The following is a 14,419-nucleotide window of genomic DNA, read 5'->3' as shown; positions in this document are numbered from 1 at the left end:
TTCCTGCGGACATTCAAACTTGGCATACAGTGCGTACTGTACACAAACACGGCGAAGGGGTGAGGATGTTTGGGTTTTCATTTCTCACCTCTGCAATTATAATTCTGCTTGCATACGACTGCATTTAGCGAGAGGGATTACAGACATGCTGTTTTTTTTTGTGTGCATAATCAGTTTTATATTCACAGTAGTTGTGACCTTATTACCGTGGCAGGGGTTTTTTAAATTCACATCACACCAGAGGTGGGAACTCTGTCTCTTTACCTCCGAAAATGAGTAAGGATTTAAGGTCGACCCAAGTCTACGTTGAGCGTGAACAACAATGACTCATCGGGAGTGCTGAGCTTAATTCTGGCAGTTATTTCAGCACGATACCAACATAATTCTTCAATCAGATGAGAAATAGCTCAATTCTTTTCATAGCTGTGAGCTTATTGTGTTGTGTGTTGATTTAAGAGACAACAACTTGGCAATGAGAGGTAGTTTAAAAGCATCATAGAGGGGGAAAAAATGGTCCCTATCTGTGTTAATTATGGGACATAGAAAGAAAGAATTAACACCTCTCCAGGCAGTGTGTTGCTATCACCAGACAGGGTCAGTAATTTGATTTAAGCATGCACATGAGTAAATAAAGTCAGTCATCCAGATGATAATCCAGGAACATGCTGCACAATCCTACTGTACAGATAAACAGGTACAATCCTCTTCAAGTGGCTGCACATGGTTTTAACACCAGCTGCAGCAGCTCCTGTAATCGTCTCTATTTTTCTATTTTTCTCTGCACTAATTAAATCTATCCAATCTGTGATGTTATTTTCTCTTCATGTGTCTTTATATTCGATTTGTCTTTTTCCATCCTATGTTAGCTTTCGGTTAGAAAGATACCGGATGTGATATATTTGTTCTCCACAGGATACAATTCCTGTGGTGTTGGGGCTAAAAATTCTATATCAGTAGACCTCTCATGGAAATAATGCCGTCCCGATAGGGGTAAATTCGGGGACATTTCTGGGGACTGTGCCAGCTGGGGATAAAGCAGCAAATACTGAGACTGTTCCTGGAAAACTGGGGCATCTGGTTTCACGAACTAAAACTGCTTGCCTTGGAATTCAGACCTCTGACTTATCTCTCCTGTTAAGAGCTCTATTGGCAGCTCAGATAAGCCTGGATTGGACAATGCTCACAAATGAAGGTATCTACAGTATACTTACATTATGTCAGTGCAATTTAAATTAAGGTGATTTCTTTAGATGAGAATTTAAATATTTTACTCTCTATTTCACTTTAACACCTTAAGCACATCAAGTGCTTTTTCTCCCACAAAACTTTCAAGGCATTAAGTAGGTATAATCCTGATCATATTTCCTTCCCCTTGTGCTGCCTGTAGGAGAGGAGGCGCTGACTATGTATCTGGCCAAAAACAAGCTGGACAGGAAGCTTGCCAACGCTACTCAGAACGTGGAAGCCCTTCATCAGCTGGCCTCGTCCTACTTCATTGACCGTGACGGCACGATGAGGAAGCTGCACGAGATACAAATATCCACCAATGCCATCAAGGTCGGTGCATATTGAACATACACACACACACACATATTTATTGAGTCATGTCTGTGAGATGAAACATGGATACAGTACGCTATCTGATGAATTCTAGTTCTTGTCGTATGAAGCATATAGTAAACAGGACAATCAGTACATTTACACGAAACATGCAGCTGAAAGTGATAAATACAATGTTTTTTTTGTTTTACTTCAACAGTAGCAATCATTAACATTAGATAACATTAATTATATTATTAATATTTTTTTTATAAATATTTTTAGTATATAGGCCTATGGCTTTTTATGTATTATTTGCTTTTTTTAACCCTAATTAGAAAACTAATGAAACAAAACAACATAGTTGTTTGTGAGTGCTTTCCAAAACAATGTTTACTACAACTACTGTAAAAATAACAATGTCAAATGTGGATTTAATATTTTAACATTTGGTAGCATGAGAAGTGAAGTTGTAACACATGTAAAGAAAATAATTCCACATTGAAAATGTCCACATAAAAAATTAACATTTATACATGTGAATTACACATGTTCGTACACATGAATACGAAGAAAGTGCATATCAATAAATTTGCACTGGCATAAGTTGTGAGCAGCAGTAAACAATACGCTACGTTTGATGCAAAAACTCACAAAGTATTCATATGAAAGAGGAGGTGTAATGAAAATAAAACAAAAAAAATGCAGAAAATGCAAAAATGCAAACAGGTTCATTGTGAAACAGACTCTACATTTACATGCATGTAACTGTCTCTTTTATTCTAAACATGTTTTCATCACGTCAGGGTTTATAAAAACAGTTTTATAAGATTTTACCACTAGGAGGTGCTGAAATTAAGTTAACCATGAGCAAGCAGGAACAGGGCACATACTGTAGATTGATTTAGGCATTTGGACAAATGGCAATCCTGTTTTTTTTTTTGTTTGTTTTTTCTGTCTCCTATTTCTGTTCTATTTCGGCTGTGAAACGACTGATAACCGGAGAGAAAAGAAGAAAATGGGATTTTTAAGCTGCGTGAGCCTGCTACCTGCAAATGCTTGCCAGTTGTGGTCATTTACATGCCTGTTTACCCAGGGAGACTGAGGAGAGGGGGCTAGGGAGAGCAATTGTAAAATCTAAAATATAAATAACATCAAGTCAAACCAAACCGGTCCGGTTTTGGGTGCATGTTGCAGTAATTAGCCCAAATGTTCATTAATGTCTCAGGTGAAGAAGGAGCTAATATCAGCTTGGAATAAGGTTTAGTTTGCAAATTTACCAGTTGAGCACAGAATGTCTCTCTCCCCCTTGTTATATATAAAAAAATCATAATAATAAAAACAATAATGCATCGAGCAGGGCTTCAGATAAATTCCTGTTCACTAAATCATACGAACTGTGGTTTGCACTTTTTCTAAAATGGCACGTACACAAACACAATTCAAAGTGTTGCTGTCAGCTCCCAGACTTAAAAATGTAATGTCATTAATTCCATCTAATGCTTGCTGAAATGGAAACATTTGCAACAATATATTGCAAGACTGTTGCAAGAAAAGTCTAAAAATGAAGCATGGCCACAACAACTCAGGCCCAACATAGTATCTATTAGTGAATCATTATAATTCCACGCGTATACCTGTATAACAAATGAATAATTCTGCTCAGGGCCCCAGGACAACATCCACTGTCTGCTATGACCTTGCTGATATGTTTGCAAGGCAATACATACATGCCACAACTGAAAAAATAAATAAATAAATAAAAAAGATAGAGTAGGAGTGAACCTCAGTGTGCAGCACTGCTTCTGGGATGTTTTGTTTTGTGAAGACGTCAGCTTGATTAACAAGTCTGCAGTTCAGCAGCAGCGGGGACCGCTTGCTTCTATAATGCTTGCAGAATAGTTGCGGGGACCCTGATAAGCCAGAGCACCTAAGCCTTGATGGCTGACTGTGAAATGCATCATTGTGTTTCTAGTATTATTCCACCTATATATGAATAACCTGTAAATGTGCCAAATATATCACAACACAAATACACAAAAATCTTACACTTGCAGCAGCATCGTGACAAAAACAACGTGCTCGCTGTGCAAATGTCATTCTTTCAGATTCTCCTCCTTTAACATGCAGTTTTGCATTGAGGAAACCACATCTGTGCCGTTATTAAAATAGTTGCAAACATACCATTTTATTGCCTTTTTATGCATTTTAACTCATACTCAATAACACAAAATTCAGAATTGGACAATGAGACAGCTGTGCAGTTAATAGAAAATGTTTATTATTATTTTTAAAACAGTTAGGTGGGAGAAGATGCATAAAAAGCACAAACGTTTGCAGCCTCGGTACTGGAGGAGCTTCATGTAGTACATATGGAAATAGAGGGAAAGCACTTCAGCAAACAAAGCTGCAGGTAGAATTGTGTTGCCTGCCACAGTCAAATATTACCTACACTGAGCGAGTTTAGCTGGTGTTAATTTCAAGCCCAGGTGATCATAATTATTCAGACTACTTCAGTTTTCCATGGGTCTGCAATCACACAAGTCTTAGTAGGAAAAAAGAACAGATTGCAGATGAGAGAAGAGGCAGCACACCGCAGAGAAACTGGAATGTCGCACCGTCATATAGACTTTCATCCTGCAACAGTGCATCACCTCCCATAAATATCAATGAAGACCATCTGAACTTCAGATCTGGAAAGATAACAGAACAATAACATGGGACCAAATCTTAATTTATCTGGGGACCTCCTCGAGTGTCCCTTGTGGGTTCGCTTAGACCACAAGTTGTGAACTGCCGTCTCATGAGATGAATCTCACAAAATCACAGTTTAGATTTGTACATCAGCCGGTATAGGTACAGTTAACCACATCCAGTTTAGCTTTAATAAAAACCATTTAAAATTGAATCATGAGCTAAATAAACATTTTGGCATGTGGTGATCATTGCTTTGATGTAATCTGACACTGCTGATCTGGGGAATAGGAGTTTCATATAATTGAGTTGATATTTTTAACACGCTGCACACATAAGCATCCAAAAAACTCTTCAATGTGAATATTGCAGTAATGACAGTAAAGTCTCATCTGAGCTAAAAATGATTCGGTTATATCACTCATGTATTTGATAACCTTATATTGGCCTTTTTTGGAGTCTCTTCTTTTCATTTGATTAAATTTAGCTCGGGGCAACAGAACTTACAAGATTAACTTATTTGCAAAAAAAAAAAAAAAACATTATAGAACTTCAATCCAATGTGGCTATCTTATTTAAATAATGCAGCAGTCTGTTGCAAAAATAACCAGACAGATGTCTGTGCACATCAAACTGCTTGGTTATTGTGAGTGTTCTAACCAAACCGCTAGTTTTTGCAGCGTGGATCAGCAGGAGTGCAACCGTCCTGGAGGCATATTGGACACACACACACACTACAGAGATCCATGAAAACTAATTTTAACTTATCTTTCCTCTCTACATCACCAAACATCCTCAGGACTGCCCATTCCTGCCAATCCTCTTTCCATGTCTTCATCCCGGGTTATTGGGCTGCAACTGCCAGCTTGATGCCCTCCTTGCCAGTGGGTCTGGCACAAGACGCATTGATAAAATTACATTTTTAATGCAACGACCGAAATGATGTCAAAGAACAGAACCAATTGCTTAAATGCAGTAACTATATTTGTATGGAGGATTGATGGTGATGGAACAGGGAATAGGTTACTCTGGTTGAGATTTGCCCAGCTGGTAAAAAAGTAATATTTAATTGGGTCAGTGTTTCTTTGAGTAAAATAAAATAAAATTGAGTCGTTATTTGATTTTTGCCTTAGCATATGTTTAAAACAAAGGGTTTTTCTTTTTTGTGGCCAAATGGAATGAGGGAAATTTAAAAAAATAATTTAAAAATAAATTTAGCTAAAACCATTTCCATTATAGAACATTAAATGACAAGTCAGCTCAATACACAGTATACCATTCCTCATATTTTAATATATATTTTTTGGCTTAAAGATGTTTTCTGAAATTCAATTCAATAGAATTGTTTTTGCCATGATCGTTACTGTTAGCATGTGAAAAATTTAAGTTATATTACCGTCAGATTTAGAGAAAATTTCAAATTACATTATATAATTTTGCCAAAAACTGTGCAATTAAAAACACAGTTTTCACATGGCTATAGTCATGGTCAACTTGAACAGGATTCCATCGAAAATGTCAACTAACCCTTTTGAGGATCTTAATAACAGTTAAAAAATCAATCGGTCTAAAATCCTACAAGAGTAGGTTTGAAAAGTGTGAGCCTGCCAAACATATGTAGGATTGCACATGTCTTGCATGGCAATCCTGTTTTATGAATGACCACATCTGGTGGTAGAATATTAAAAGAAGAAGGCTTTGTTGAATTTTTTTTTTTTTTTTTTTTTTTTTAATAGAAAATGAAAATTAATCCATTTTTGAAATGTCCCTCATCCCTTTTGGCCATGGAAAAGAAAAATGCTTTGTGTTTCCACTATAATTTTCGTATTTTAGAATGAAAATCAAATTACTCACTCAATTATTTGTTTTTAATACCTGTATCTGAAAAGAAAATTGAATGGCCACAAGGAACACTGACCACAAGTGCAGTATAAGTTGAGCAAACCTTTTGCATATAATGGGCATGGATGCTTCTGTTATAAACGTGTGCTGATCATTGACAATGTGTAGTTGAAACAGCGCCTATAAATAACTTTATTACATTACATGCTGAGGTATCAGGATTGTTGCATTATATGCTCATTTAAATATCTTTCAAAGAGTAAATTGTTTTTATTTTTTCCATTTCTATTCAGTCAAACATGAAGCAGACTCCTCACATAAAATTGAGTGAATTACTCTTCTTGCAATCATTTTCACCTGTTTGCTGTTATAAATACAAATTGCTTACATGGTTGAATGGCTCATTGTTATTTCTTGTGAAGGATTAACTGTCCTTCTTGGTAAAGTCTCAGAATAGTGTTGAAGTTTTCCATAAGTCCAAAGCTCCCACAGCTGCTGTCATGCACCTGTGCCTGCGCACCTGCACTAAAAACCCTCCAAACCAACTCTCCCATACACCCACCAGTGCTCCACCTCCCTGTCTACATTCAAGGAGCACCTTCCTAGCTTTTTGTTGTTGTGAGTGACAAGTGGATTAAGGGGTTCTGGCAGATGAGACTCCAGGTAGCAGGAAGTCAACCATGACAAAATTAAGCAGACCTGACAGTGGCTGCTGAGTCAGGAAGGGAAGGTAGGAGGTGTTGTGGGGGGGAGTATCCATACAGCACACACACACACATACACAAAGTTACTGCAAAGCTGAGTGGACTGCATGTCTGCTGATCAAGACTGATGGACCTGTAGCATATGTCAAGAGGTGAGGCTTGTCTCAGTGTGGAAAAGGGCTCGGAATGGATTGATGATCGAGTGAGTTTGTGCGTTGGTTAATGGGAATGCAGGCATGCAAGATAGCTTGTCTTTCACCCACCTACTGCATCCTCTGAGAGTTAGTAATGACTTGTTTGAAACTCGCAATGGATGTGTATTGCTCTTCTAACAGGATAAAATAGCAGCTTAATAGGTTTGCTCTTTCAAGCGAAACAAACGTTGCTGTGTACACACAGGGCATAAAGTAAGTAGTGTACATTGGGAATGGCTGTGCACCTATAGTGTTGGGGTTTGTTTGTATGTTTGTTTGTTACTTGAGCAGGGGATTTCACTTTACATTGAATTCAAGGTTGTCCACATTTCCCGTGTGTTATAATCCACAGTTTTAGGCTTAATTACTGACTAAGCATCGCGGTCAACTGCCCGGGGGTCCCTGAAAGCTCCAGGTTCAATGTGTGTAATTGCTCAGTGGCAATTTGATGAACAAAATCAATGATAAGTGCCTTAAGATGAGTAAATTATTATATTATCTTTAAGTTCCTGTCTTTTAAAAGGGCCCAGTTACAGCTTATTCATCTTATATTTTGCTTACTTGAAGCATATTTCTAGATAAACACATACATAGCGATTTTTGGGAAAAAAAACAAAAAACATCTCCATCCGGAAGATCATTTTAGCACTGTTTCTTAAAAATGCACATCAGCTGGCCATTCACATACACAGGGCATGTGCGTGCCTTTATAAACAGGAAGCAGATTATATATTCTGGTTGGTTGGTTACTTACAGAAAACACAAGGCAGGGAAACGTGACTGCTCTTCACAAAGTCCTCCTGGATAATGCTGTTTTGGTGACCTCTTCTGTAAAGCCCTTGTTCATAATGCATATAACGCTTTATGAACATACTTTGAATGCTTTACAATGTGCCTACAGTGCCGTATAATCGCAATTATAAGAAGTCATGAATATTCATAATGCTTTATAATAATCAGTACTAATCATGACACAGATATCTGTAATGTATTATAAGCATTAGTATACTGGATTAAACTAATGGAATAATCCATTCTTTGTATCATATTAGTACCCATTAAAGAAATACATTTGTCAGCATTTTGTTTTTCTGTTCTTGCAATGACAATTACTTACAGCAATCAATGATCACTTATAGCTACTTATACCCAGCTTGTAATGTATTACATCAGACTATAACCCAGGAATTTCACTACTTTACTTAAAGCACCTAATGGTAACATACAGTGTCTTAATATCACATTATAATGCAGTATAATAGTGTTTATAATGCGTTATACTATAATTATAATATATTGCAACTATGAGAATTTTAATACACTGTGATCCTTGAAAAAATAGTGAGTGGCCAGCAAGTGTGGAGTATCAATACTTGACCTTATAAGTCATTAAAAATGCTTTAAAATGTTTATCACTGATTATTTATGAGTGTCTTTAACTAAGATTATAAGATTATACACCGCATTATAAGTATGTTTATAATGTGTTGTAATGCATTATAGGGCTTCATAGAAAGTGTTACTGCCATTTTTTTTCTCTTTTCCATCATTGTATCATCATTGTCTGTCTTTCTAAATAGATAAAATAGATACAATATAACATCCATTCTGTTAATGTGCAAACTCAAATATACAATATCATATGATACAACACGTACTCCAAGTTTTCATTTGCCAGTGATGCTACATACACTGATATGGCCCAATGAGGAAGTGAACATGGATGTTTGGGTGTCGTTCCCAAAAATCTCTGTTTTTGCCGTCCAGACATAAACACTGAAAAACGGAGAGTCTGAGTCTCTTCACCCTTGAAGGAGTTTTCTTAAAGGTCTGTTGTCACTGACCTAAAAACTGCATTTACGTGTCGTACACAAGAGGGCCAAAAAAGCTACTTTTTAAGAAATACCTGTGTACATAAGGAGCACAACAGAGATTCAATATGTGCTCGAGTTTCAGGGTGCAAACATATGTTGGCTTGACTAACAATTTGGTGCAGTTTTGGTCACTAAAAGAGATGGTAAAGGGTGAAATATGAATACCTAGATTGTTCAGAAATATGTTATCGGAGAACAGAGTTGGTGCAGCCTCCAGTAATGACCGATCACATTAACTCCTCTCATCTCAACAGACAGATCTCTAAGAGGCTGGGAGTCCAGGGCACCTTCTCTCCAAAGAAAACATTCTCCTGTCCTCTACACTATAATTTGCATTGCATAAAACTTGAGAGCTGTATGCATGACTCACTCAGTATCTTAATGTGCACAGACGGAGATGCACGAAGCTAATGGATGGATACACTGATGCACACTTCTTTAGATAGCTTTAGACTAAATAACATAAAATATTGCCAAAATGAGAGATCTTGAAATAGGGACAGATTATAAGTCATGTTTTGTGCAAATATAGAATATGTTGATTTAATTTTTAAATACTTTATTTTAATAATGTAAATACCTGTCAGATAGACCAAAATCATCTGAGGCTGAACTTGCATTCTCATATCCCTCGACTATGAATAAAGGCAGCATAAATTGCAGTTCCCCAGTCACGTAGCCAGCAGACAGACAGTGATCAGAATGTGCAGAGAAAGCAAAGTCCAGCAGAAGGCATGGATCTATAAACACAGAGAACAAGGGCTCTGCTCCTCCAATATTGATTCAGTATGGCTGTGAGACCTGCTTTGGAGTGCAAACTTACAATCAGGATGGAAAACACGTGTCAATAGAGCAGGAATGTTTCAGACATTTCCTGTCTGCAAGTAAGCAGGATAAATATCAGGTCCACTTTGTTCCACTTTGATATTTGTGTGATGCAATTGCAGCTTTGGCCTCTGAGAGAATTTCATTAAGTTATTTGTGATAAGCTCACTGACAAGCTGTCTGACAGATTTGACTCATTCTGCCACGTTATTTGTAGCATTCATAGAGGTAACATACAAATGCTTGGATTTAAGTTATTCTTCATTCGGTTCTTGCACTGTAATAATAATAATGATAATAATAATAATAATAATAATAATAATAATAATAATAAGGAAGCATTGGACCATATTAATGAGAAGCCTCTTTTAGCAGTAATTCTAAATTAAATTAGTAGGCAAATGTATGCAGATGGAATTGCGCAAAACTACTGATGCAATGAAGAAAACAGCTGACTATATGATATGTTTTGTCCTGAAACTAAATATGTTTATATATGTATATATAAACATATATTTAAACATATATATATGTATATGTGTATGTGTGTGTGTGTATATATATATATATATATATATATATATATATATATATATATATATATATATATATATATATATATATATATAAAAAACAAGGGAGCACCCATTAGCCAATACCATTAGTCAATAAAGCAAAAGAAATAAATAAATCCCCTTGAAAATAACTTTTTTTACAATACCCAAACAACAATTGCTTTGATTTGGAAAAGAGGTTGCATATTGTGCAGATGTCAGGGACAAGCTGGTGGATGCCCGCTCCCTTCTACAAAATGTCCCAAATGGTTTGCCGCCAACTTTTCTTTGGCTCTTCGCCTGATATCACAGAACGGTTTCCTATGATGGATAGCAGCTATCAGAGAACCAAAACAAAATAGTGACCAAATCTGTTATCTTCCTCTGAGGAAATGTAACATCAGGTTAGGTTTCTTATACAGGATGTAGTACATTCACATATAGTGTGTCAAATAGGAAAACAAAAACCACCGTGTGCCATCGAAGTGAATCATGATGATGTAGAAATCAAGTTTATAAATACACTGAAGTCACCAAACAGAATCAATTTTACAACTAAAGCAAACATCTTATGATTTAAAGTCGTACTGAAATGAATTAAATCTTCAATTTTTTGCCATCAAAAGTAGTATCTGAAAAATCATTAAAAAGAAGAAAAAGTTCTTTGGGGAAATATAATAAAAGCTCTTTTTTCGTCTCACCAGCTAGAGTGGAGTATCAGTGTTTGAGACTGCAGCTTGTGGGCATAGATGTAAAAAGATGGCCGTAGTGTCTGCAATGTGACCCATAGTTTCTAACTCCTGGCTACTCTCGGGCAAAGAGTTGGCACACAGACCTCTTGGACAGTCTGTTTAGTACAATGAACCGCCAACACATTTGCAATGGAAGTTTCTGCAAACCACAGAAACTTTACATTTCTTTATGATGCAACTTCAAATTTCTCTAGGTCCAGTTTTCAATTGTATCTTTTGCACTGTTCATATGGTCTGGTTAAGTTAAGGCACAAAACTTAGCCAGTTAGGGTTAGGAAAATATCATGTTTTGGTTTAAAATACTGAGGTCATGTAGATATTTAACTGTATCATTGGTTTGCAGAATGATTAACTGCCAATATTTTATCCTGGCAACTGGACAGTGAAGCCATATTATTTGTCTGATATTTGCCAAAAAAGGGCACCGAAACCACAAAAACAGCCGAGAGGTCAAGTTCAAGTGAAGCAAATTAGCTGTGGTGACGTCCAGCTGTCACTCAAAGCATCCATATAACTTTAAGCCTTAATATAATTAAATGTTATATAAAAACCTAACCCACCGTCAGTTGTCATGAATGGGAAAATTATCTATTGAGACCAAAATCCATCTTTTGTACCGGGCTGTAAACATGTTTAATTCTGCTGTAATTTTATGCATTTTAATATGGGGGTCTATGGGGGTTGACTCACTTTTGGAGCCAGCCTCGAGTGGCAAATTGAGGAATTAAAGATTTTGGCACTTTCGCAGGGAGAGGTTGCCACTTGCTTGCAGGCCATAGTGCCAATGTTTGTTATAATGTGCCCTCTACAGTGGCTAAATGTGCAAGAAAACATGAAAAATGCAATTTGGGCTGCATGACAACTTTCTGTGCTGGTGCCCTTTTTTTTTCTTCACTCCTGCTCCTCAGACTGCTGCCGTGGGCAACAAGAGACACAGTAAACAAGCTTGCACTGTAGCCTGCATGTCATGGGCACACAGTGTGCTGTTGGTGGTATTGAAGGGTAGGGACCACACCGGAATCTAAGCAGAAAGAAGTGACATTTGCAGGTACGTTAACATGCCGTTAAATTCGCTGTAGCTAATTAGCTATCTAGCCTGCAAACAGACATTAGCAGTGCACTTATCCCCAGTGAATGTTTGTCAGGTGGTTGGTTAAACAAGTTAAAGTGCAAGTCTAGATGTGTGTCTAATGTCTGTAAGTTAGACTTAGGAAGGAGCAGGTATGTTAATGCGGTTGTTGTTCACAGTCTGTGGGTGTTGTGTTGTAAAGCAGGCTGCTGTCTGGCTCAGTGTGACGTCTACACTGCTTATAGAATGCAATCGTAAAATGCTTTATGCAAGATTTGATTGGCTGAACCAAAGTAAGGTCTGTATCTACGTGAGCTGATGCTTAACAGTATTCAGATTAATTGATGCAACACTAGGAGGCACTATCAGGAAACCAAAAAGTGTGAATATGAACCCTAACCCTAAGGAGGACACAGGTGATACAATGATTTACAGAGCAGATATGTGTGCCGGGGAAGAGAAAAGCAACACAAGTCAATTTCAGTTGGACTAAAATTGGTATCTGCTCCGTATCAAAAAATAATTTATGCTGTGTATGATTTTTTTCAAGCATTATTTGATTAACTGTGTCATTATCAGACTACTAATGAGGCAGCAGAACGCTACGTGAACATCAGGGCAGCCAGCAGGAAATATAACAATCAGTCTTCGATGACATCAGACATCTGTGCAGGCTAATGCAAAGCTTTCTCATTATAAACTCAGTCGTCTTTTCATCAGCGAGAAATACAAACAATTGTTTGATTGTTATTGGACTCCTACAGGTAGTGCATGCTGTGCAAGCTGCAATGGTTTGAATAATGAAAACACATTATAGCGTGCTTTTAAGAGCGTGCACAAATTGGTCCCTAAGTAGCACTGATTTTATTGTTGAAATAAAACAAAATCTAAAATTGGCTAGCAATCAAAATCAGTGACAAAAGTGACAAACATTAGATATACTTTAAGCAAAGAATGGCTTTCTTATTTTGGGCAGACTTTATCCAGTTGCTTGCCACTAAATGTGAGGACTGATAGACTACGTGCATTGTGGCTGGCTGAATTTATCAAACCTTTCATCCCTGATACCCTGTTCTGTCTCCCTGAGCCTCTGCACTGCTTAAGAGGTCTTAGCTATATGTGAGCGTTAATCAAAACCAAGACATATCCCCACTGTGCTGCTGGCGCCCTCAGCAGAATCTTAGCCTTGTTATTTACCTGAGACCCACCTATCCAAAAATACATCGGCTAAAACAAATGATTTTCTTCTTTCTCTCCCTTGTGCAGTGAAAAATAGACCCAAACCGCAGCTGTGTGATGAAGATAAAAGTTAAAACAAAAGTAAAGAACATCTGCTTGTGTCTAACATGTATATCGGGGATGACTGGTAAATCTTGTCTCTCGCATTGCCTGTATTTCAGTGTGGCTGAAACGATGGCAGATCATAAGCATAGGCACAGACAAACAAACAAGCACACGTTAGGCCGACAGTACAGAACAAGCTGGCCTGGGGTTACAATGTAATGAGATCGTACAGTATGGGGGGTTCCTGTTGTACATCGTTTATCTCCATGAATGTATTGCAGCTGTTTTATTAAATTTGAAAAAAAATCTCAGAATCCATTCAACAAGGCTGCATTATGCCTCTGTAGTGATTCATAAATCATAGTTTTGTTCCTTCTTCTGTCAGGATCTGTATTCATCATCATTTTCACTTCTTTCCCAACTGCACTTAACCACTGGGCTGCACACCTCTGATGCCTTTCCCTTCAGTGTACCATTTTTCCCTTTAGTAATTCTTTTATCAGGAAAAATAACCCATTTAAATTATAGCAACATTACTTTATTTCTCCACACACATTATACCTCAGTGGGGTTCTAAAAGACACCAAAAAAACACATAGTCAATACAAAGAAAGTTCTCTCCCCGCTGTGACCAATATCATACCTTGCTGATAGAAATAAATGACATGTGGTTGTTTGTCTTTGTGTGGCTGAATCTGAACACCGCGAGCCAGGACTCCAGTGTGGAGGGAGGGTCATTTAGGAATGAAAATAAGATACCCAATGGAGTGTTTTAATGGAAATAAAATGTCAGTTTTACGAGTGGGAAAGTGTGATTATGCAGGAAGAAGAGTGCGATTACGAATCCAGTGTATTCGTGCATTGCATGCGGCCACGGCTGTATAGGAGTGTGTGCGTGTGGCGCGTGTACTGTATACTCATTCATGCATGAAGTGTGCAAGTACGCATTCCTCGCCGGGGAGAGTGCTTACTGCATCCCCTCACAAGGTCACCTATTCATACAGTCACTCTGGACTGATTTACACCAGCGCTCAATATGCATATTTCCTGATGATGCTGCAGTGCTGTGGGTGGTGGTCGTGTGGCAG

General features: G+C 37.5%; 1 protein-coding gene across 2 annotated transcripts in view; it reads left to right on the top strand.

Moving 5' to 3' along the window:
* brinp1 (bone morphogenetic protein/retinoic acid inducible neural-specific 1) overlaps nt 1–14,419 on the top strand; it is a 99,563-nt gene that overhangs the window by 43,691 nt on the left and 41,453 nt on the right. For both annotated transcript variants that reach the window (XM_073477432.1, XM_073477431.1), the window contains one exon: nt 1,388–1,557. In XM_073477432.1, the coding sequence (XP_073333533.1) occupies nt 1,388–1,557 (170 nt within the window). The remainder of the gene's footprint in view (nt 1–1,387; nt 1,558–14,419) is intronic.

Source organism: Pagrus major, chromosome 12 (genome assembly GCF_040436345.1).
Source record: "Pagrus major chromosome 12, Pma_NU_1.0".
In the NCBI taxonomy this organism is placed as follows: domain Eukaryota; kingdom Metazoa; phylum Chordata; class Actinopteri; order Spariformes; family Sparidae; genus Pagrus; species Pagrus major.
The sequence above is the reverse complement of the archived record's forward strand: the minus strand, read 5'-3'. Positions and strand labels throughout refer to the sequence as shown.